The 26,008-nt window shown below is 43.0% G+C and overlaps 1 protein-coding gene across 1 annotated transcript in view; it reads left to right on the forward strand.

Annotated features, from left to right (window-relative positions):
- Window positions 1–26,008, forward strand: part of LOC147899287 (WD-40 repeat family protein / notchless protein) — a 139,646-nt gene that overhangs the window by 81,484 nt on the left and 32,154 nt on the right. Inside the window, exons 6-7 of the mRNA XM_087377995.1 lie at window positions 4,110–4,309; window positions 19,757–19,820. Of these exons, the coding sequence (XP_087234121.1) occupies window positions 4,110–4,309; window positions 19,757–19,820 (264 nt within the window). The remainder of the gene's footprint in view (window positions 1–4,109; window positions 4,310–19,756; window positions 19,821–26,008) is intronic.

The raw sequence follows: 26,008 nt of genomic DNA on the forward strand, positions 1-26,008 counted from the left end.
TGCATTACTAGTTTTTCATCCTTTGAAAAAAAATGAAAGTAGTGTAGATTGGTATAACTTGTCAATGCGTCACCACCCGTTTGTATGAAAGGTAGAATGAAGCTTTTCCAATCATACATTATTTTGAGCCTCTCACATACCGTACTTTCCTTACGACCACCAACTTGCTTCCCACATCCTCTTACCAAGTCATCTATTGTCTCCACATCCTTGCATTTAAGCTCTCTTGAGACTGTGCTAAAAACCTGATCGGTATTCTCATGTGTATGCCCAACATACAAAAATCCACATTCGACCTCATTGAAGATTCTATGAGCAACTAGCATTGAGCAGAATGCAAACATGAGTACGTTCTTATTTTCTCAACAACCAATTATCAGCTTGTATTCTCAAAGTCAGTGGTAGGCGACCTATTTCTGCATGTACATTGTGAATTTCCTTTATAATCGATGTTACAACTTGATTGCTATTATGTAGATGCAAGGAATCAATCCATATATCTGTAAAGAACTTAATTCCATGCACCAATACTCCACATAAATGTGTCTTTAGAAAGTGCTTTCCTTGTAATTTAGGTGGAGTGGCAATAAAATGAGGCAATGTTGTTGTATTCTGATCTATGCCATCTACAATAAGGCACGTGTAGTCATCAGGATCCAAAATAGCTTGCTCTTTCCAAAATGCATATTTTTTTTTGGAATGTCGAATAAGGTCATGATGAGATTTTCATATTTGTAACGTGATCATGGAAAATCGATAGTCTCTTCATTTGGGTGGGTAAGGTTCTCCATTATCGCTAAAAATGAGATAAAAGGAAGGGATAGAGTTGCACACAAGATATTCTTTTCCTTATGGGAGAATAGAAGCGTTTTATTGATCATCATGATATACAGAGTTACATATGAAGATCACATTGTGTATAAACAGTGCCTAGGGTTCGACCCCACATTGCAGCCTTATGTCTAAGGCAGAAGGAATTGACAGGCCGTCAATGGTCTACAGTTTAGTACATCATATCTGGCTTGTTCTGATGGCCCTAAGCTCTAAATGGAGGGGATTGTAACATTAGTTGGGCTCTAGCTTAGCAGTCAGCTAAGTAATGGGCCCTGTTAGTCTATAAAGGGGTCCCACTAATTGTAAACAATGGTATTTTCCTTGTACACTTAGTAGTATTATTAGGCTTGCATGACGGCTTGCTAGGTGGCACCCCTGATGTATTATCCCATATAAAATTGTGCGTTGGCGCATTCCTTAGCCCTATAAAAAGAGGCTCAGTTGCACTTGCAATTCATTCAACATCAATACAATTCAGATTCTATCTATGATTATTTGGCACTTTCAAGTATCAGCCTACTAGCTGTACATGCAAGAAGGACTAAATCTAGGATCAAGCTAGCCAGCCTCGTGAGAGTTGCCGCTTCCCATGCCCTCTTCCTAGTAAGAGAGACTTTTCCTTCCGTCTCTCTTCTATATCTTCTATTCTTGCTATCTAGTATCTCAGTTTAGACATTAGTAGAAGTCCTGTTTCATTCAAAGGCACAGGCTGGGTTGTTTTCTTCTTCTCCTTTAGTCTCGGGAAAGAGCTTTTCAAAGATTCTAGATTTAAGAGGAAAGAACAAGGAGTGGCCATTCTTGTGATTCTGAGAGGCTTTCGGATTCCACCCGTCGGTTGCAGCTACTGGTCGACTAATTGCAAAGGACTTCCTTCTCCATAGTGGGATAGTGCTTTCCACTCCTTACTCAAATTGAACAGACAGTGGCATAAAATTAAACAGACAGTGGCATAAAAACTTCTTGACAAGGTAGCCCGAATCAAGAATGAACAATAAGTATTGACCTCGATAAACAATGGCTTTTTCTCAGAATCTGCTAGACGCTTTGATACCAATCTACACAAAACAAACCTAAGGTGATTGCGTAAAGAATCTCCTCTCAGCCTTGCTTTGCAGTACAGACTCACATTTCAAATAATTCATGCTTTTTTGTTCAGGTGTATTTTCTCCAAAGGCCCTATTCTCCGTAGATAATTCTAGAATGCCACATGTCCATTAATTAAGGCTCCACTTAGATGCCCCCTTTTTTTGATTCGATGACATTTGGTTGAGTCGCGCTCTCTGGATGACGTTCCTGGCTCTCTTTACAATCTACATACCTTTGTGGATTACTTAATGGGACATTCTGGTGAATGTCAGCATGACAATTTGGAGATCCAGATGCACAAAGGCTGAGGATGGGTCTCAAGTCCACCCTGCACACACACTGACTAGTATTTGGACAGATACTGTACAAACCTTGGTGGCTGTTTGGGGGAGCATGCAAGGATCTTCCCGGGCAGCCTCTACCAAGAGGACTGTTGTTTTCAGGGAGTGGAGTGGCTCCCCATTCTTTAGCTTCAATCATGGATTTTTTTTGGCTCTCTTATAGGAGCTTGATTTTGCCCTATTAGGGTGTTCTTTCTCATGGCTTTGCATGATGTACTTCTCCCTTGACCTTAGCTCTTGGAGTTTCATTGATACTCAATAGAAGTCCTTTATTTGGAAAAAAAAAGAGGAACACCTAGGCCTTCGGCCTTTCGACTCACCTTGTCATGAAATACCCTCACAGACGACCTTGACATTTAACCCCTTTAACCATTTACATGAAGCGCAATACACATTGTCGGTCCTTTTAAGGGGAAGATGCCAATCCGCCCTTCCAACGTCATGTTACCTCATCTTGAGCATAATACTTTGCCAAACCAATTGGTGACCTTGCTAGATCAATAATTCATTGCCAACTGGTTCACATTCTATTTATGACATTATCTGGTTCTGGCAAGGGATGAATTGCCGGTTGAGGTGGGGCGAAGCGGGGAATGAGCAAGCAGTAGCTACAGTCAAACACAAAAACCACCATCTCCTAGCTCAAGGAAAACATAGGAGGAAAGGAGAATGGGGAGATAGGAAGGGCTAGTCCAATCAACGAGGCACCTCAATAGGCCACATCAGCCCTATTGGCTCATGATTGACATGTGGCACAAGCCACATCATCAGCACAGGACGTAATTGCACATGCAAACACATGCCTTGTCAATATGCATGTTGAGCACACCCCTCCACTAGAACACACATTGTATTTGCAACCATTTGGAAAGGTCAAATGGGGAAGAAGAAACCGTGAAGGGATCGGATAGCACGAAAAGGAGAGGAAAAGGGGCCTTGTAAGGACTCGAAACAGCCCTAGAATATTTGGAAAGGGCAGCAAAAAGGGAGGCCTGCTCATGGCTTTCCCACAGCCCATTGAGGGCCCAAATCAGCCTAAGGGGCTGGGCGAGCAAGTAAAGAGGTGATCTACGACACAAGGTTGTGGGGATTTCGCACTGCCATTCATCATGGAGTGTGCAGTGAACTCCGCCATGGACTTGTGATAGGTTATGTAATGCGATGGTGTTGCTCCTATTTCGATTCCATTTTCTTGTGGCACTCACTTATTGCGATTTTTGTTACGTGCCATTGTTTGCACTTCCCTTCTTTCTACTCAGGCACTAAACATAAGGAGGATGACGCTCAAAGAGAGCTCCCTAGGCCAGTCGCCTTTGGAAGGATACAAGCATCTGTCTCAATTAGGTAATTGAACATGGATGCAAGAGCAGTATAAGGTATGTAGATAGGTAACGGTAGTTGTGAACAAAAAGCGTTTGACTCAGAAATGCAGCTACACCAGCTGCAATCTGAAGACAACTTTGAAGTGGTCATCTATGTCAATTGTCTCTCCTTAGATAGTTCCTTGAGTAGATGAGTAAACAAAGCTCCATTGGGGTTTTGGGAAAGTACTGAGAATTGGAAAAAATGTGCAGTGAGCATTATTAAAGCATAAAATATGATTGGTGGTGTATGCTAATTTCTCTTACTGGTTTCTGTGAAAGTGCATTATGAATGAAATAGGCCTTTGTGAAAGGAGTGATTGTAAGAGATGAGTGGAATTTTATGGGACTAAAGATATATTTTGCTGCTGTAGGTTTAAAATATCTGCCAAAGTGCCTTATTTTTTCCTGCAGTTGTTTTAACGACTCCATAAAATTCAAAAAAATTCAGCTAATACAAAGTATGATTTTATGTATTGGCATTTAGGGGCATAAGAAATGGATTACATCACTTGCGTGGGAGCCTGCTCATCTTCAATCCCCTTGCCGGCGTTTTGCGAGTGCAAGCAAGGATGGTGATGTACGCATATGGGACACTGTCATGCGGAGATGTACGATCTGTCTCAGTGGACATACGCTGGCAGTGACTTGCATCAAATGGAGTGGAGAGGGCCTAATCTATTCAAGGTATTGCTGTTGTTGCCTTTTGTCAAATCAGGGGGGGGAAGGGGAATCCTCCATGACACTTTTGTATAAAGAGCTTAATGTAACAAAGGTGTCAGAAAACTATTGTTTCCAGGTTGTTGCACAAGAGCTTTTGTTTAGAAACCTATTGTTTCCAGATTTAAGAGTGGCCTTAGTGAACTCACTATAAGGATATACAGACAATAGTCTCCACGTACTAGACCTTGTATAGAGCAGTTTTCCGGTTACGCCTGTTTTTTCATGTGGGTAAAAATAGTCAGAATTCAATTCTGGTGCCAGGAACAGCCGCACTATCAAGTAGTCCTGGTTTCTCTGTTTGACAACAAGAAAGTATTTTAAAACTCAAAAACACTTTCAAATGTGTATGAGGAGGGAGGGCCAAAGTAGTTGCGGCCTTGTTATTAGGAATGGCCATTTACAACGACCAGATTGTTTTGTTTTGGAAGTCACGAGTTTTCTTCTGTATGCCAAACTGTTGGTTAAGCTATCTTGGACACTATTCAAATCTGTTAAAATTTTGTCATTGTACATCTGAGAAATCAAGGCAAGTGTGTCTGCTTGAAGAGAGCTTTTTAGTGGTACGTAGCGTGCCACTTACTGGACCCCTTTTGAAGGACCAATTAGCTTGTAATGCAAGTGCATGGGAGTTGGTGGCTTGTCTACCGCATCATTAGGTTTTGAGTTTTTATTAATATAGTTGTAAATGCTTATCATGTAATGTGGCATGTGAAGGCAGCCCTTGAAATCTGTAATATCACTATATGGTCATGAACAAAATCACCATGCCACACCTGGTTGTCTTACAAACTCAAATGTATATTCCCAGGTATACGAGACTTAGTGAAGCTGTATTTGGCAATAATATTACCATTGATTTTTAACGGGATTCCATAGTTCTGTCCAATTGGATGAGTTTGCCAGTTTTGTCACTCTGCATGACAGAAACCTTATTCCCATTAATTTATTTGGAGTCTGGTCCAATTTTGGTGCTGTTTTCTTCTGATCTTTAGCTTTCACGATGCTTTGCGTCTCTGATTGGATTGGTAATGATTATGAGGATTTTGGGGGATGACTACGTGGGTGCATCTCTTCCTACAGATCATGCATGAGAGGGTCGACTGTAGCCTCTTGAACCCTCTTGAGGTCTACCCTCCAGAATGCTCTTGCATATGCCACTACTGGCTTGAACTGATGTGCTGCAAGTGAGCCTGCAAGCAATATCTCTGTAGTCTGCACGTCTTCTGGCCAATCAGACAGGCCATGCTAAATTTGGCTTCTTTGAAGTTCAAACAATACTCGACAGGTGGTCTTGTCAACGTGAATGGCGATCTATGGAATAACTTCTCAATGGGTGTCCTTGTGTAGTGCTGCTCAGCTATGGCTCCCCCCATCCTCCAGGCCTCATAGGGTTTCTACAAGCACCTGCGCTGCTCCCACGGGTGGCTGGATTCTGGTCTGCCTCTGCTCAGGATCCTCTCGCTTTGCGGTGACCTTATTTTATCCATCTTTGGAGTCCACGTTCTTGCTGTGCCTGGCCCTGTCCGTCCCTTGTGTGACCCCTTCTGCCATCTTTGGAGTCTATGTTTTTGTTGCGCCTGGCCCTGGCTGTCCCTTGCATGGAGCATCCATCCACTGAGCGTAGCCCTTGAGCAGAGTCTCATGCAGTCATGGTCCCTTCTTAGGGCGCTTCTGGCTCCCCTCGCCCTCAATGTATCCTTTCGTCCTCTTTTGCTGCAGTTTCTGTGTGTGTGTGTGTTGTCTTGGTGTGTGTTCCTTGGTGGGTGTGGCTAATTTGTTCCGCCTGTGTGTCAGTCTCTTGCTTCCTTAGAGTTTGTTTTTGCTCGGGTTTTCCATTGCTGGCAGATAGTCGACGATCCTTGCTCTCATCTAGTCTCTGTTTATAAACTGTCTTTGTGTGGGGATAATTTCGCCTTGCTTTTATTCTAATCCTATTGCTATCCATACTTCATTTCCTATATGTGTATATGACCCCTCTCTATTTGCTTTTTTCTACATCTCAAAACCTTCATTGGGTTTGCAAGTTTTCGCCTCTCTTTGTGCCACTATCAATACCTTTACAGTAATGGTAGGTTATCAAGTAGATAAGACTTTTGTTAGGACAAGGCTCTCACAAAGTGAGAACCAAAAGCATGATTCGGCTCAGGATGACCCAGTTCATGCCTCTCATGAGGCACAGCTGGTATACGAAGTTATGCATGAAGGTTTCGAAGGCATCAGGAAGGACTGGAAAGATCCTGCCCCTATACTGGGCATAATGGCGGATGTTGATGAGATAATTGATCTTGTTAGGGAATATGACAAAAATGCTGTCATAATTTTCTTTCTAGGTCAAATGCCTGTAGGTAGTTGCTGATGTGGGCACCTGGTTCACAAGGATGCGGGGGGCTGTTTTGTGTAAAAGGTTCATTGCGCAGCTAGAGGTTTTTCAGAAGTTAGCATGATTGATGAGCAAGACAAATAAACAGTACGGGAGCATTCTCCGCTTTTTATGGGCAGCAGATGGTGCATGTCTTACCTTGGTCTCCCACTAGAGATGATGCCTCTCTCATTAGGCATCGCTGTCCAGTATGGTTAGAGGTTGTGGACTTTCTCCAATGTTTGGAAAAACTTTTGCTGAAGATTGCAGCTTCATTAGGCAAAGCGGTTTGCCCTCCTAGATAGAATGACAATTCTAATAGGTTTTTCATATTATGGGACACTGATGTCAGCACTCCAGATTCCTACTCTATCATTGTAAACAATTTGGACATGTGTAGTGCCTTTTATAAATTGCAATGGGGTCTTTTCGTAGGAGCTTGCTTTGAATGTAGAAAATTTGAGCATATGGCTTCTCAATGTCCATTGGTTCTTTACAAAATGCCTCTTGATGTGATGCCTCCTCCTATTCAAAGTAAGGATGTTGCCTATACTTTTGGGTCCAAAATTAAGAGCAATAAACTGCCTCAACTAATAGTGAGAGCATGGCATGTCCAGGATGCGGAAGCCTTGGCTATCATTGTGGGTACGACGGGGGATATGGTGCTGCCGCACCTTCAGATGGCAAACACTTCTCTCGAGGCCTAGACGACATAAAAGCTCGACAATGAGATGAGAATCTTGGACCTCGAGACAGAGCTGTACGGCATGAGGATGGATGAAGGGGAATTGGTACAGGAACACATCACCAAGATGAAAGTGGTGTGGGTTCAACTGGCGGCAATTGGTCAAAGGATGAGCTCGACCAGGATGGCAAGGCTGTTGCTGGGAATGCTCCCCTAGAGCTATATTAGTTTTGTGACTACGATGACTCCAAGGCATAGGGCGGCGCTGGTGACTTTTGAGGTTGGTTCCGTTACTGCTGCAGCAAGAAGCTCAGGAAAATAACTACGATGGTACAATAAGGATGACAAGGCCCTGATAGCTAAGGACAGGAGGAAAGGAAAGGGAAAGGGTAGGCTTGGCAAAGGCAAGCCAAAATCTGACGGTGGAGCGGACTTTCAGATGAAGACAAGAAGAAGAAGAGAAAGAAAGAGAAGAAGTGCTCCTACTGTGATGAGCCCGGACATTTTGTGAAAGATTGCAAAAGGAAGAAGGATGATCTGAAGAAGAAGGGTGCCAGCTTAGAGTCAGAGGAGTCAGCTCAGGTGGCAGTAGGAGAACTTTTCTTGGTGGTCACTATGTGTAGAAAGGTGGACCCCGGTGTGAGTGTGAGAATGTCAGACATTGAGAATTGGTTAGAAGAGGAGTAAGGCTTCTTTGTGAAGGTGATGGACAATGGCGAGTGCTTGGAGTCATCTAGGTGCTTGGTTGGTGTTACTAAAGCAGAGGGGGATTCTTCGGCAGGATTTGAAGACTCAGGGTCAGATGGTGGCTATGACTTAGAGGGGGACAACAATACATAACCACAGTTGGAGCTTAACGGTCTAGTAATCTGGATTTGTGCTTGGGATATGATGCCTCGGGTATGTTGTTCGGTTGTAGACCTAGCGAGACGGAGGAGGGGTTGAAGCAGACTCTGAGAGCTTGGTGGTTGGAGGACTTTAGGCTGTTCACCCATCATGAGGGGGACGGTTGGAGGATGCTGGTATCGGGAGAGCTCGAGTTCATAGCCGGGTTCGTGCCTGAAGGTGGTGGTGCCATCAAGTGCTGCCAAAGATGGACCTATGTACTAGACTGGTGTGCGAAAGCGGAACTGGACCCTTGCGGAGCAAGAGCCACTGGTTGAAAAGCTAGAGAAAGACTATGATGACACCAGACTGTTCTAGTAGGCTATGACATGGAGCTACTGGAGCATCTTCATCGATGGATTGGGATCCGGCCAATGTGGGTCGGTGAGAGGGGGTGTTGGAATAGGACTGGTCACCTCCCAACTTGTGAGCCTCCATATGAGGAGTGCATCGGGGGGGGTGGACCAAAGGATAGGTTTACGCATGGGGCTGCCACATGGGCAGCACATGGGCTGCCATATCGGCAGTAGAGAGAGAGAGGAGGTACCTGGCAGATCAGGTCCCCCATGGTGGGCAGAAATGGTGCAGCAGTGCCATAGGGCTGTCCATGGATGCAGAGGACAAGCATGTGCAGGGAAACCTCAGTTTGGACTGGTTGGAAGACTTGGAACAGGGCTGGACAGAAATTGGAGCAGGTACAACAAACTAGACCCTATGGGCAGGTTTGGGGTTGGTGAAAGAAGGCTGGATATGGGCAGGCCTGCCTGGGCCAGTGGCAGCCTGCCACATGGCCAGGACCAGCCAAAAGGCTGGAAGTCTGGGGCCTTTATAGGCAGCAGTTTAGGGGGCTGTTTGGGTCAGTTGGAGGGCCTGTGTAAGTTGGCTACAGGGCCTGTAAAGGTCGGCCAGTAAGGTGGGTCAATCAGCCCTTATAAAAGGGAGGCTTTGGAACCTTATTATTTATCACTTCGAGCAGCAATCCAAGAGCAGGAAGGAGCAGCAGGACGAACATCCTTGGGCCTATACACAGGAGGTGAAGGTGACCTATAGATGGCTGTAGACTTAGCTCAAGGAGCTGCCCACCTAGGCTGAGTTTCCAGACAGCAAGGTCGAAGGGATCCTTTAGATGGAGAGTCTAGCGGTGCCAGGGATATAGTAGGAGAACCTTTTGGTCTTGTATCTTGTCCAATTTGTGGACGGATGGAAATATATAAGAGTTGCTTCTATATCGTCTTTGAGCACAGTCTATTTGCTAGTCTGCACATAGATGAATGGTTGAGAAGTACACACACTTGATGAAGCTTGATTCCATAGTGAAACACTCCCGCGTGTAATTCCTGGGCTAATCTTGTTAGAAACGAGAGAGTGAGAGCAAGATGCAAGAGAGCTGAACGTAGTGCTTGCAATAGAAGAAGTGTCTAATACAAGAAGTGGGATGGGTTTTGTCTAAGTGACAAAACCTTATCCTTCACTAACCGTAGTTAGTGAACTAATTGTGGTTAGGGGGAAAAACCTCTAAATGAGGGAAAAGTGCCCCTAACCTACTTATTACATTACATTGGTCACTGCTGAATTATAATAGTAATTCTAACACCCCCCTGCAGTGCCAATGTCATGTACAAGGAAATGATCAATCACCAAAAGGATATAAGTTTAGGGCACTACGAAATGCCTCAAACTTTTCACGTGGAAGTGGGTTGGTGAAGATGTCTGCAACATTGTCATGTGTTGACACATAGATCATACTGATCTCTCCTGCATGCAACTTCTCTCTGACATAGTGATAGTGAACCTCAATGTGCTTCGTGCGAGCATGAAACACAGGATTCTTTGCCACTGCTATAGCACTTTGACTATCAGTGAGAATCGGAGAAGGACCCTCCAATGAAAGATGAAGATCAGCAAATAAACGACGCAGCCAAACACATTCAACAGTCGTTGTGAAAGCTGCCACTTCACATGAGGAGGTAGCCACTGTAGATTGTTTCTTGCTCAACCAAGAAATGCAAGCATGTCCTAGAAAGAAACAATTCCCACTAGTGGACTGCCTAGTATCATAGTCTCCAGCCCAATCTGAGTCACTGTAAGCATGCATCTGCAAGTCACCCCCCCTGGGAAACATCAAGCCAAAAGACTTTGTACCTTGCAAGTAACGGAAGATGCGTTTTACAGCTTGCCAATGCATAATCTTTGGGCTGTGCATATACCTGCTCACCTGAGAAACTGAAAACTGAATATTAGGTCGTGTATTGCAGAGATAAATGAGGCATCCAACAGCCTGACTATAGAGTGTGACATCAATTGATTCACCCGCATCATGCATTGTAAGCTTCAGCCCCGGCTCCATGGGAGTGGACATAGGCTTGCAATCATGCATGTTGAATCTGTCCAAGAGCTTTTGAACATACTTGGACTGAGACATAACAATGCCACGTTTCTCTTGAATAAACTGGATCCCCAAAAAGAAATGTAACAAGCCCAAGTCTGACATATCAAATGTAGCTTTCAATTGGGCCTTGAAATTTGCAATTACTTCCTCATTTGATCCGGTGAGCAGCATGTCATCTACATAAAGAATGATGACCAGAATATCCCCCCCATCCTTCTTGATGTAGAGGGTGCTCTCAGTTGGACTATTGTGCAGCTCCTTGCTGGTCAGAAAGGCATCAATTCTGGCATACCATGCACGTGGGGCTTGTTTCAGCCCATACAAAGCTTTATTCAGCTTGCATACCTGAAGTGCATTTCCTGAAATTTCAAAGCCCGGAGGTTGTTTGACATAAACCTCTTCCAACAAGTCTCCATTAAGGAAAGCTGTTTTAATGTCCAACTGATGAACATTCCATTCAGAATTTGCAGCCATGGCTATAACTGACCTGATGGTTGTCATCCTGGATGTAGGAGCAAAAGTCTCCTCATAATCTATGTCCTTTTTCTGAGCATATCCTTTTGCAACCAGCCTTGCCTTGTACCGATCAATGGACCCATCTGGCTTTCTTTTGACTTTGAAAACCCACCGTGTACCTATGGCATTCTTACCTGGTGGCAAATCCACAACATCCCAAGTCTGATTTTTATGAATGGACTGCAACTCATCGTGCATGGCATTCATCCAATGCACATTATCTTTTGCTTCTTCAAATGTTTCAAGCTCCTCCTCATCAAGAAGAGTACCTGCATAAGCTGATTCAATTGAATGAGCTCCCTCCATGTGCCTTATTGCACTACGAGTTCTGCCAGGCAATGGAGCTTCAAGCCTACTCTCCCTGAGAGTCTGAAGCAACCAATGCAGGACTGTTTTGGCTGCGTGTATCTCTTGAATTTCTTACCTGACAACTTCATCCACACCCTGAGGTTGTACCTATTCAGCTGGGGGCTGAATCTATACTTGTGGAGCTGGCGGGGGTTGCTGTAAATTCTGATTTTCAGCGGGGGAACCAAATGCTATAGGAAGCATCCCCTCAAACACATCATCTGAAGAGGCCGGAATCTGAAATTCAGCATTTGTATGTGCAGAATTTTCAGAGAATATGACATCTCTACTGACAAAAATCTTGCGTGTAGCAGGATTGTAGAGATGATAGCCTTTGCTTTGTGAACTATATCCCACAAAAATGCATTTTAGTGCCTTATTTGACAACTTGTGTCTGAACTCCACAGGCACGTGGGCATATGCAACACAACCAAAAACTCTGAAGTGGTCCACTGAAGGCTTTCTCCCATGCCATGCCTCATAGGGAGTGATTGTCTTCAAAGCCTTTGTAGGAGTCCGATTTCAAATATAGTTGGCACACATGAGGCCTTCCAGCCAAAACCTGTGAGGCAACTTCTTACTTGTGAGCATGCATCTATCCATTTCCATGGTGGTGCGATTCTTCCGCTCAGCTTTGCCATTCTGTTGAGGTGTAAGCCTCACTGTAAGCTGATGCATAATACATTTTTCTTTCAGAAATGTCTCAAATTCATGAGACATGTACTCCCCCCCTTGATCTGTGCGAAGTGTCTGCACCTTGAGTCCTGTCTCATTTTCAACCATAGCCACAAAGTGTTTGAAATGCATAAACACTTCTGATTTTGCCTTGAGACCATAAACCCAAGTGTAGTTGATAAAGTCATCTATGAATGTAACAAAATAGAGATAACCCCCAAAAGCAGGTGTCCTCATGGGACCGCAGACATCACTGTGAATAAGCTGCAATTTTCTTGTAGCTTTCACTGCACCATCCTTCTTGAAGGAAAGCCTATGCATTTTGCCAAGAATGCAACCTTCACATGCATGAGGAGGAGGCGACTCCAAAGGAGGTAATGCATCAACTATATCAAGCCTCTGAAGTGTCATTAAGCTGCCATAGCTCATGTGCCCATACCTGGCATGCCATAACTCCACATTGTGCATCGCAGCAATGGGAGTGCTAACTGATAATGCAAGATGGGATCTTTTTTCATATAAATCAAGTTGAAAAAGACCCCGATACAAAGTGTCAGACAACCTCAAAGCATTTTCATTTTCTTTGTCTCTGGCTGCACACTTGTCATCATAAAAAACAACCTGAAATCCTCCTCTATTGAGTGAGGACACTGAAAGCAAATTCTTATTTATACCTGGCACATAGAGTACATCTGATATTCTGAAATCTGTGCCATCAGTGGATGTGAGAATAATGTCTCCCATTCCACACACTGAATGAGAAGAATTATTTGCATTAGTTACCTTCTTCTTGGTGGGTGAAGAATGCAAAGTTACAAAGAGATTTTTCTTGGAAGTGATGTGCTTTGAAGCACCACTATCAAAATACCAAGTATGTAGTGTTTCATCAACACTGAAAGAGCATTCATCCTTTGAAGGATCGTAACTACAAGTCAAAAAAGCATATGGGTCATCATCATTAGTGGCTGTAGTATCTGAACTACCCACTAAAAAATCTGAAGTGCAAGTCCAAAAGGCATAGTGCTCTTTCAACCAAGTTGGCTGCAACATCTCCTCCATCATGGCAATGTGGACTTGATGCATCTGATACAGCCATACCGGAATCCCTTTTCTTTTCTTTGGCTATGCGCTTCTTGCAATCTCCAATATAATGACCTGGCTTCTTGCAATAATAACAGATGCCCTTCTTTTTCTGCTTGTTTGTATCACCCTGTGCCTTATAAGAAGGCTGTTCAAAATCAGCTTTATGCTGATGTGTGGGCTGATGGGCATGTGGCTTATGCTGCCCTTTACCCTTGGGCTTGAACTTAGAGAGCATAGCATGCTCGCCAGCCCGGGTTGCCATATTTTTGCGTGTTTGTTCCTCCTGCAACAGAAGTCCTACCAACTCGTGAAAGGAGAGAGGATTGCTGCCCCCCCTCAATGACAAATTCAGCGAGGTGTGGAAACCGAGATAGGACTCAGGAAGAGAGTTCAGAGTGGTGGAGATCATCTCTGAATCCGGAATGACTTCATCAATGTTCAGCAATTGTTCCCTGAGATCCTGAAGCTTCGTGAGGTGAGAATTCATGGAATCTCCCTCCTCCATATGTGTATGGGAAAGTTCTCGCTTCAGAAAGGAAACTCTGGCATCGTTTCTTGCTGCAAACATACTCTCCAGTATTACCCAAGCTGCCATAGATGTCTTGCATGACCGAATATGAGGTATAATGAACCTCTTGACAGAAAGAGAAATTACTGAAAGAGCTTGTGCATCTCTAGAGTCCCATCTTTTCTGCTCTACTGTGGGAGCTCCTGGAGCGGCTGCTCCAATTACCTGTGCTGTATTTGTACCTCTACCCCTGCCTCCAGCTGTAGGAGTGGCAGGTATAGGTGTTGTATCTGGTCTTTCTTCATCTCCATTGACATAATACCAAAGATTTCTGCCAACTAAGATATTGCGAACCATGAAACTCCACAAGGAGTAGTTGGTGCCATCCAACTTCTCCTCTTGTGTGAGAACCCCGAACACCTCATTTGAGTTGTTCTGTGCCATTTTTGCCAGATAAACTCAGAAATACAGCAAACTGAACAAGTAAAATCCCTTCCTGGGATGTAAGATGCACAAATAAAAGCTGCCAAAGAAAATCTGCCCTCAGTGACAAATATTGTCACAGCCTATCAAAGGCTCAAAATGCACTTCAATTTGTCCTGCAAATGCTCTCAAAAAGAGGGCAAATTGCCTGAAATCCCCAAAAATGCAAGAAATTGCTGTGTAAAGCAAAAAGCCCCAAATTTTTGCAAGAAATTGCAACTCAAAAAGGGGCAAATTGATTGAAAGCCCCAATTTGCAATTTATCTGCAAAAAGAACCAAATTCTACGGCCTATGTGCGCAATTGAGCACACCCTCAATCCCAAAATGCACCTGCTTGAATCCACAGCCAAACAATGGCTCACTGCACAAATGCCTGACAAAGAAAATCTGCTCCGAAACAAAAACTGCTAGAACACAACTGTAGGAATCAACAAAAACAGATGTATCCTGTAAGGACAGCAACGACACTACTGACAGTCCGTACAATTGTACGGGCTGCTGTTGTACGGATGTACGGCTCTTGCTGTACGGGTGTACGGTTGCTGCTGCTGTTGTACGGGGGCACAGGCTGGTGGTGGTGTACGGACATACGGCTGGCTGACGCAGGACTGTACGGACAGTCAGCGTTGGTGTTGTACTGATGGCAGGTTCGAAATCCGTACAGCATACGGACGTTGTATGGCTGCTTGAGCGTACGTGTATGGACGGGTAATTCCTGCTGTACGGAAGGAATGTGGCGCCTGTTGTACGGATGAGTGGCTCAGGACCTGTACGTTATGTACGGCGGCAAACAGTACGACTGAAGCGCCGCTGGGTGTACGAACGATTGCACTAGTACGGAAGTTGTTGGTACGAGAGCTGTACGGAACAGCCAACGAGCTGTACGGAACAGCCAACGATGGCTGTATGGAATGATTCGCAGGTAGGTAGCTTCTCACGCTTGAGCTGAAGCTTGTGGGAGCTAGTCCAGAAAGCAGGAGCTGAGGATCTAAGAGCACTCTCACACACGGACAATGGCAGAAGTCCGGGGAGAGAAGCAAATGCTCTGATACCAAATGTTAGAAACGAGAAAGTGAGAGCAAGATGCAAGAGAGCTGAACGTAGTGCTTGCAATAGAAGAAGTGTCTAATACAAGAAGTGGGATGGGTTTTGTCTAAGTGACAAAACCTTATCCTTCACTAACCGTAGTTAGTGAACTAACTGTGGTTAGGGGGAAAAACCTCTAATGAGGGAAAAGTGCCCCTAACCTACTTATTACATTACATTGGTCACTGCTGAATTATAATAATAATTCTAACAAATCTATCAGTCTTCCACTGCGGGATACCCTCTAGTGGGATTTCATTTTCTAACATACATTTATACATATGGAGTAATAAATAAAGTGCTTGCCTTACAAATGTACATGGGTTATGTGATTTGCACAAATGGAAACATCAATACCTTTCACCCTGATATGGTTGCTTTACAAGGACATAACCAGCATGGTTATGCGGGCCAGATGGACCATTTCGCAGGCTATGATATATTTCATGCTGTAGCCACCAATTTGGAGTGGTGGTGCTTGTCAAACATACTCTTCAGCCTGTTCTGGCCCTTAACGACCATTTTGGTCACTGGACAGTGTTACAGTGCCTCTTACAAGGAGGAATTTATGAGTTCGCTTCAGCATATGCTCCACAGTCTCTGCATGGGAGGGCTTCCCCTTGGCAGGATTTGTAACAATATCCATGGAGACAAAATGCCTTTCTTTGTGCAGATTTCAATAATGCCCTGCAACCAAGAGACAATACATCTGATCGCATACATACGTTGGCCTCAGAGCGCTTGCAATGGTCTCAATTACTTTCTCTGCGTGGCATGGTTGATCTTTGTAAAGAAACTTAGGCTGCTCCTGGTTATACTTTTCAGCATAATGCGCAGTTTGCCTTTCAAGCCAAGCTAGATCATTGGTATATGCTCAATGCAATTCAATATGCTACCCTCACCTGCAGATTATGGGTAGATTATGCTTTTCTTCATCTGATCATGCTCCATTTTGGTTGCAGCTTTCCTTTTATGATTTGCCTTTTGACAGATTGTCAAACAAATGAATACTTATAATTAAATAACAGCTATTTACAGCATGAGACATTTGCCAACATGGTATGGGCTGCTATGGCTTCGCTTTGGGCACACAGTCGTATTGATTTGGGTTGGCGTTTGCTACTCGTATACAGGATCTTAGTAGGCAGTATGACGAAAAGCTATCTGAGACCCTTCGGGACAAAGTTGCCAATGCCCAATCTACATGTGAGAATCTCTCTGAACTTAGTCAGCTCTGGGATTTGTCTTCCTATGAAGCTTTCTCTTTTTGTTAGGCTCGTTACTTCTTACCATGCAATGATCATAGAAAGCTTCAGAAGTAAGAAACAAGAGCCAGCCAAAGGGCTTTCACTGATAAAGGTTGCTTGTCGAAGGATTTCTTTAAAGGCTTGCATTATAAGCGATAATGTGAATATATTTTTGGAGTCAAAACCATGGATGGCAACTGAACCTCATCTAGGGTGCATTTAGCTCGGGAATTTGTTTGCAACTTTGCCAACCAGCTTGGAAATATGGGTCCTATCTGGAAAAATGTTGGGATTGCTATACATACATTGCTACAACATGTTATATCTCCTCTCCAAGCTTCTCACTTTGAAGCCCCTTTCAAGGATACCAAACTCAAAGATTGTATTAGATCTTGTAGTAAATGGAAATCCCCGGGTTGGGATGGCTTGATGGTTGAATTCTTTTTGGAATATTGGGATGTCATCTCTAAAGTGCTTTTATCTATGATCAACCATGTGTGGGAAACACGACAGATGCTAGATTGTTAGAAAAAAGGGCGAGTCAAACTATTTCCTAAAAAGCCTTTATGTGAGACTTTTGGAGACTGGAGACCTATTACTCTCATGCCTGTTATATACAAGTTTGTTGTCAAGATGGTCGTCAACCACATCAAGGGTTCTTTGCATTCAGGGCTACATCCTGCTCCATATGAGCTTATCCCCCGTCGACACATTATAGACAATATTGCCAATGCATATGTCGACATAGAGTATGCCAAATACATGGGGCAAGATGTCATTCTTTTACAGGTGGGTATTACTAAAGACTTTGATATGGTACAATGGGACTTCATCTCGTAAACTATGCAATCTTTGGGATTTGGTCAAAAAATGCAAAACATTATTTATTGGCTGTATAGTGATAGTAAGGCTTTAGGCATCATTGGTAGTGACATTACGGATGAATGGGTCTTGTCTTCTTTGGTGCGTCAAGGCTGCCCTCTTAGTGCATTGCTTTATGCAATTGCCACTCATCCAATGCTCATGTACATGGATCACCTTGTGGCCTCTGGAGAATGGCATGGCTTCCAGATTCATGCCGGCAAGACTTTCATTGCCCAGGCTTATGTAGATGACTCCTTTTTCACCCTACAAAATGCAGAGAGGGACTTATTATGCATTATGAATGCGCCGAGTGTATTTGCCTTGGCTGCTGTCGTACATGTACATTTTCAGAAATTTAAGCTTCTTGCTTTGCACAACAAAGATTGCCATCATTTGCTATGGCCATGGGAAATTCACACACCAGTGCAGCTAGTGCATCATCTGGGTTATCCATTGGGTTGGAACATCACTCGTAGGCAACATCTACAATGGGCTGCCATGATGAGACACTTGCTTTCCCATCTTACCTCTGATGTCTTTGGCCATTGGAGACCGATCCAATGGGACTTCCTATTTGAGCATATTAATGGTCAAATTAAGGGATGCCCTTTTGTGAGTCGAATGCTTGTAGATTGGAAACAAATCCTTTCACATCTCATATGGGTGGGAAGGTGATTGTAGTAACTCCTTGCGAGCTGAAAGTATACATTGATCAAAGGTGTTTGATAATCCACTAGCTTTATAGGAGCCGAGGCGTTCTTACTTCATTTGGTCTAAATGGATTCATTCTATTGGTGAGGTTCTGGATGACATAGGATGTGTGATGCCTTTTCCTATCATCGCTCGTCATTTTCATTGGAATCTCAGTAGTGTCCCTATTGGCATCTACTCTCTTAGCTCTTTCAGGATTTTCAGCCAATTCCGCCTCTGGAACTTCAGGACGTGGTCTCTAGGATTTGGCTCTAGTTCTTGTGTCTTAGAGAGGTCATCCCAGATCACTAGCTTCTGTCACTGTTGTTGCTTTATACATCGTTCTTTTACTCCCTTTTGGGGTTTCGGCTCATGCAAATCATATCTGGTCCTTGCATCGCACTCCTAGGTGGTGGAGGAATAGATTGAGGGATTTCTTAAACATTTTACAGCGGCTGCTAGTGGCCCGTTTTCCTGGTGCTACTTTCAGTAGGCCTTTCTGGATTTTCGGACGGCACCCTATTAGGCCAAGCAATGAGCTTTTCTTCTATCGGGTTTGCTATTGGGCTCTCTGGACTATATGGAAGGACCACAACCATAGAGTTTTTGGAGACCCTCTCTTTCATAGTTTCTCTTTCTTTAGGGCATCGTTAAGGCAATATTTCTTTGATTGCTTGCGAGCCCATCAAATTGACTATACTACATACCTTTTCTAGTCTTGTAATTGCTTCCGCCTTCTTTTAGAGGGTTGCAAATTGTAATATAAGTATAACTGGATATCACAAAAAAGTGCGTGTGTGCGCGCACCCGTACGCATGTACAAACGATTCAAGCAGGAAAGATTCATAGCGACAACAACGGTTTGATCGTATGCACATAGATGCTACAATCTAGAATGATATTCCATATCGTAAAAATTGAGAGAAAGTTTTTGCTATCATATGCAAAGAGATAAGTGGTGAAATGCGTGTGTGTACAATCAGAATGGGGAGGGTATGGATAGCTGCATGTTTTTGCACTAAAAACATCTACTTTCTGGCATCACATGATATATTGGTTGCAAGGGTTGTTACCTGTAGGTATCGTTTAGATAGCAGCATTGATAGTTCCTTTTTGCCAAATGCATTCGCATTGATGTTTCATTTTTCCCAAATTTATGCTGGGGTGACATTACTTCATACGATCATTAGTCTGCAGTTTATTGCCTAGCTGGATTGTTTATATCATTTAGGTTAGACAGTTTTGTTAGATATGAGCATTGAAGAAACAGTGAGATGGATGTTTGTTGTACAAAATGTAGCAGGATCTCTTCCAAAAACCTAGCTCGAATTAGTGGTATGAATGAATTGGATCTGCGTGGGTGATTCTACTTAAACATTTTTCACATAACGGTTTCTAGATACACTCTAAACTGAGATAGAGTGGCTTAGTATACTTGTCACCTTGTGACCTTGCTTAGTACAGAAGTTTAGCTGAAGTGTGCACATCTTGAAATCAAGCAAAAAATGGTCATTTGTTGTTGAATTTTCTTTATATTGAAAGTGCAATGCTGATAAAAACAATTTTCTTAAATATTATATGGATCATTGTAGTTCACAGGACTGCACAATCAAGGTTTGGGAGACCACGCAAGGGAAGCTCATTCGCGAATTGAAGGTGTTGCTCTATTTATTTTATGTATTCGATATCAAATTGAGCATATCCTTATAACGATCAAGCCTTGGAACTAGTTATGTGGATCTAGTTCCACTGATTGCTATGCACTACATCTATTTGATCTCTCTAGTGTGTGTGAACAGAGACCATACCTTGTGTTGGCGCAAGTGGTGAAAATTGCCATTTTTATGTAATTTAATTGTTTTTCTTTTACAAAATTTTTGCAGGGGGTGTGAAGAAAAAAGTAGGGGGAACCTTCTAAGGATAAGTATTGTTTGAAAAGGCCAATACAACAATACGATCTTAAAAATATCTTGGGCTTGGAGTTATTGAGCCTTGTTCTCAAATCCCTTGAAGAGTGGGGTAGTCACATTCTTCAATGTTGCTAGGGATCTCATTATAGAGCATGTTGCATCTTCTTGTAGCCTAAAGCATATTGCACACATGGTATGTCAAATACTTAGCTGCAAAGAATCTCTTAAATTCTAGCTTTGTGCATGTTTGAATGCCATGGGCACTCTCATGTCTTGGCAGCATCGGAACTTCGAACATGGAGCTCAAAGTGCTTTGAAAAAATATTGCAAAAAGATCAACCTCACAAGGATGCTTGAAGTTGTGTGCTATACTAGGTAGATCCTTTTGTGCAATCCTTAGGTAGTATTGTTAGCTCTCTAGATGGCTCTTTAAGGCCCAGGGTGTACGAGCTCAATTTTTATTTATAAGCAAAGATGTGAGCACAAAGACTTTGGCAAAGCTTATATTCAATAAGGTCAAGGGTGTATGAGCTGGGTTTCCATTTATAAGCGTAGATATGAGAGACATCAGACTTTGGTGAAGCTTACATTGGACATTCTTTGCTCTAGCTATTGGGGATTTTCTACTACACTTGCCACAGGTCTGAGAAGCAACACTTTCCTTGTGAGGAGCTTGAAGCCAAGAGTCGTGAAGAAAAGTTTTGGGTGAAAAAACATGATGGCAATGATGAGAAGGCTTTCGATGTTCAAGAAAAATGCAAAGGCAAAGGGGAACTAAGGCTGTCCAGACGTGTGGGTCTGTTCATGTCCCATCGTGTGTTTTCTTGTTCACATTCACCACATCACCCACATCTACTTCATGTCACATTGCATGTGTTGTATGCTTGAGCAAGAGTCAACATAATATCAGCTTGGGGAGATCTTCCCATTGGAGGGCCATATCTAGTGTTCATTTTTCTATCCCTACTATGGAAAAACAAGCAATATTTCTTGTAAGCCAAGCTTTCGTGGTGTCAAGGCTCTAAAATTTATTTCTGCAAAGAAAAATAGTGGCAGGCTCAAATGTGCTGATGAGTTTGATGTATGGAGAAAGTTACACAATACATGTGAACAAGGGGAAATGGAAAAAAAAGATTGGCAAAAGCTTGAGTTTGGTTAGCTCTTGATAGCTTGGTACCTTTGCTACAAAAGAAAATGTTTGAAGATGATGATGGGGAGCATTTCGTCAATGTTATGAATGACTTTAGCCGGAATATAGAGATCACTTGGGGAAAGAATCATTTCACACAGTACATGGGGGTAATCTCTAATTTGGATATTGAGATGTACATATCGAATGGTCTCGTACTTACTAATTTTCTTGTTGGGCAGCACATTTTATGTGCTCATGCACCATACATGACATGGCATTATGGAAGCATTGGAGTGTGGTTTACTGAGGTTATGGAAAGATGGCATTGGCAAGAACATTGTGCGTATAAGAGAGCAACCCAACATGGGGGTGGTAGAACTAAGTCGAGCCCGATGGTTCAATTGGTGCAATGGTGGTACGGGCGTATTGAAATAAGAGCATTGCAACACTAGCATTCCAAGAGTCCTTAGTGTCTCAAGCAATGTCAGATGTTAACGCTGAATGTAGAAGAACAATCTGCAATTCATCAAATGCAAGAAAAAATCAGGCAAGGTGGCGTGCAACCCGTCACAGAGAAGGGCTAATATGGGTGGAGTCAGATGAGATTGATGGTGTAGACTCTTCCACTGTGGATGCCCCTGCATAAGTTTAATAAATTTTATTGTTTGCTATTGACGTTTATGGTATAGAGTCAAAATCTTAGAGACGTGTTTAGGAATATGATACGTGGAAGGAGGTGAAGTCCAAAGAGATTAACTAGCACTAATACATATCTTTCTTGAAGAAATGAATTTTGAGGAGGTAAAGCTCTCACAACTTTAGGAGCGACCAATGTTGAAACCTCTATTAAAGGTTTAATTATCTTGAAGGTAAATGCAGCCTTTGGAGGATTCTAGCACATTGGTTGATGACCTTGAGCCAAGTGCATATGCTCCTTGAGGTGGAGAAGACTTTTGATTGGGACGACTAAGCTAGGTTGTTTTGCCTTGATATAGACATTCAAGAACCAAAGACTTGTGGGGAAGTGGAGGAAGGGGCAACTCACAGGCCATGGGGATTGGGGTATACTCAATATTACCTAACAAAATTTGGAACCTCGTGGCTAGGTAGGCATGATTGAAAGTCATTGGATTCAAGTTTGATGGCTCTTTGGATGACTACAAAGGTGGATTGGTGGCAAAAGGGGATGTACAAAAGGACGGATTTCACCATAGGAAACATTTGTTCCGAGAGACAACCATTAGGATAGCCCTTGCTGTAGCTGAATATCACTGATGGCTAGCACTTTGTGTGGACAGGTGGTGAACCTCCTTGAGTTGATATCTTGATGAGGTGGTATCATTTTAGACTCCAAGAGAGAATGTTTGTAGACTCCGGCAGGCACTGTGGATTCTTGGAACAAGGATTGAGGGCATGGTACACATGCATTGCTTGAGTACTTTATTTATTATTGGATTGTTCAGAATTCTTTAGTGGTTAATCTCTGTCTCTTTTGAAAGGGAGGGAGGACATTGTACTATTCTATATGTAAATTATTTGATCTTGAGAGAGGACCATTTAGACAATTGAAGGTAGAGTTATGAATAATAGATCTTGGACTTTCTCATTTTTGCCTGCTGTGGAGGTTCCTGAGTGAGGAGTCCTCCAAAATGGATTAGTGAAGAGCATTTGCCACTCCTATGGAGGTAATTGCAAAAATGTTTGACATTGGTAGACATCACAAGCTGTATAGGACGTTGATTGGAAGACTCATCTTTGTGTCCAATACTTGATTTGGTGTTAGTTTTGCAGTTGGTTATTGGGCCACTCAGCTGAGAAATAATCACTAGAGGGACGAAATTCAGGTGTTGACCTACATCAAAGTATGACACAACATATGGGACAATAGCGATACTTGGTGGCTACTGTGGTTTAGATGGGCTAGTGACAGTGAGACAAGATCTTAGGTCGACTAGTGCTTCGTGATGGTCGGGGGGTGCATTTTTCGGGTCATAAAGAAGCAACCAAGAGTGTTGCTTTCACTCATGGAGGGACAGTATCAAGCTGTGTGCATTTTGACATGTAAGGCAGTTTGGTCGATTTGGATCTTGGATGAGATTGGTTTCTTCCAGCGCACATTTTCATAGAGGCACGTTGCATTGTTCATGTGGCTTTCTATAACATTTGTCTTTTTTGTGGCTTGGTGTGCCCTAGAAGTTGCACTTGATATCTTTGTTTGCCAGCAAAAGTGCCAACCCATCTTCTCTATGTAGTAAGCTTTATCAAGATTCGTATTGCTTCCAAATTGAACACATTCTCTTCCTTAAGCATTTGGTGTTGAAGTCTCCTTTTGAATTGCTAGGGCAGACTGGCATTGGCATCATCTTTATCAAAACAATGGTTGCTTTTGATGGATCTTGCATTTGCATATATTTCTCAAATATGATCTTGGACGCTACCTCTTTCAAATTGAATGATGAACATTTTGGTTGGTTAGACTCAGATTAATAAGGCAAATGAGCCTCTTGTCCTGAAATTTCCATGCAACCTTTTGAGCTTTTGATGTTGGCTTGGAGAGCCCTCCTTCACGAGGCCTCTCCATATTTGTTTTCTACTGCCAAGTGCAGAAGTGGCCATACATGAGACTATGTGCTTGCAAATATCCTCCACGAGGCCTCTCCATACTTGTTTTCTACAGCCAAGTGGAGAAGTGGCCATATATGAGACTATGTGCTTGCAAATCTCCATGACCCTAATTGACCTTGAGGCTTGGTAAAGACTTGGCTCTGGAGGATATTTACTGGTTTCGTTATTTGTGTGTGTGTGAGAGAGAGAAGAAATAAAGAAAGAAAGAAAGTTATATTAACATGTACTAGAAGTCGAGATGATCTATGAGACCAAACGATACGTACAATTTATCCATGGAATATCTCATCATGGATCAAGGAAAGGTGAGCCAACTTAGTAAAAGCAATAGCTATATCTAGATGTATAATCCATGTGTACAATGAGCAAGTGGTGAGAGATGATGGCATGGTCCTCAAGTAGTCATGCAAGCATTCTACCCGTGCTACCCTTGCAGATTTACTCACAGGGAAAGAAGTAGCAGAGGAAGTGGAGAATCAGATCAAAGAGAAGGTAAAGGAAGAGGTTGTAACACAGCCCACATGGCAAAGTCAAGAAGTGATAGGGCCAGTGCATACTTTATTCTTTGATGGGGCTTTTCAAAGAAGTCCAGGAAGAGGAAGCGTTGGGATTTGTATATGTGATCCCAAGGGGCAGGAGATTGTAGCACGGGGGAGAGAAAATTCGTGTGTGAATTCAAACAATGAGGCTGAGTATGCAGCCCTGATAATTGTTCTAAAATACAGTCAGAACATGGGAATTCAAGGGCTGTCTGTGTGGGGATTCTCTCTTGGTAATATCCCAAATGCAGGAAATATGGCAGGGGCGGAATAAAACACTCAAGCCTTTACAGGAGGAGGCAAAGTTATTCCTCCACATTACAAGGCAGCAGAATATGCGGGCTGATGCGTCACTCCTGGATATCCTTATGCATAGTAGGCCAAAAATATCCCGCTGGTAAAACCTTCCTAGCAGTATTCTCATGCGTGAAATGGCCTCCACACACATCCTCATGGCAGGCCTCTATCACTCTTTTTGCTTCTGATGTTCCAATCACTCTGTGTAAAATCATGTCTTCGCCCATTTTATACAAGGTATCTCCTAATAGTGTATAAGGCTTGGCCTTTACCAACTTCCTTTGCTCATTCTTTGGCATATCCTCAGGGAACTTCCCCTCTTGCAGATAATTATAGCTCTGTTTTCAGAAGTAGAGCATTCAGTACTACTACTTTAAGTGCATCTTGGGAGCTTTTGGGAGAAGGGAGCTGAAAAGGGGCCCACTTCACCCCATCCAGACATTGGGACCTTTTGAGAAGTGGGGGCTGGATTTTATAGGGCCATTACCACGCTCCCGCCATGGAAATTATTATATTATAATATGTCACCCGATGGGCTGAGGTAAAAGCGGTGGTAAATGCTAGTACCAAAACAGCGGCCAATTTTTTAATTGAGTATATCTGCACACGGTTTGATGCCCTCTAGAGATGGTGACGGATTATGGCCTTGCATTTAGAGGGGAAGTTCTATAGATGCTCCTATCTAAATTGTCTGTAAAACACAGATTTTCTTCAGCCTATTATACTCAATGTCAGGGTCTTGTGGAGAAAATTAATTGGCTGGTATGCAATATCATTGCCAAGATGGTTGAGACCAGCAGAAGTGAATGGGAAAATGGCTTCCCACCGCCCTATGGGCTTACTGTATTACCCACACAGTGGCTACAGGTTTCACTCCCTTCCATTTGGAGTATGGAATAGAGGCCATCTTACCAATTGAATTGGACTTACCAACTCTGAGAATGATAGCAGAACGTAATATGGATGAGACAGAGGCGTGTGCAGCTACTTTGCTTGCTTTAGAAAGATTGGTTGAGCAACGACAAGAGGCAATTGTGGTTAATGAGGCACATAAGAAAATCATGAAGGCCAGGATGGATGACCAAGTCGGAAGCTGTTAAAGAAGGGGACTTATTTTTGAACTATGACAGCCGGTTGGATCATCAGCTTGATAAGAAGTTTTAAGTGAGATGGGAAGGGCCTAATATCATTATAAAAGACTATGCGAATGGCACTTGTGATCTGAGAGAGCTTGGTCAACAAATGCCCACTGATTGGGTGAATGGATTCCGGTTAAAAAAGTTCAAGGCAAGACGGGATATATAATTGTGCTGAATTATGTACAGCCAGATTTTTAAAATA

This window comes from Dipteris shenzhenensis, chromosome 8, assembly GCF_047967505.1.
Source record: "Dipteris shenzhenensis isolate YYH24624 ecotype China chromosome 8, Dip_SZ_1.0, whole genome shotgun sequence".
NCBI lineage: Eukaryota > Viridiplantae > Streptophyta > Polypodiopsida > Gleicheniales > Dipteridaceae > Dipteris > Dipteris shenzhenensis.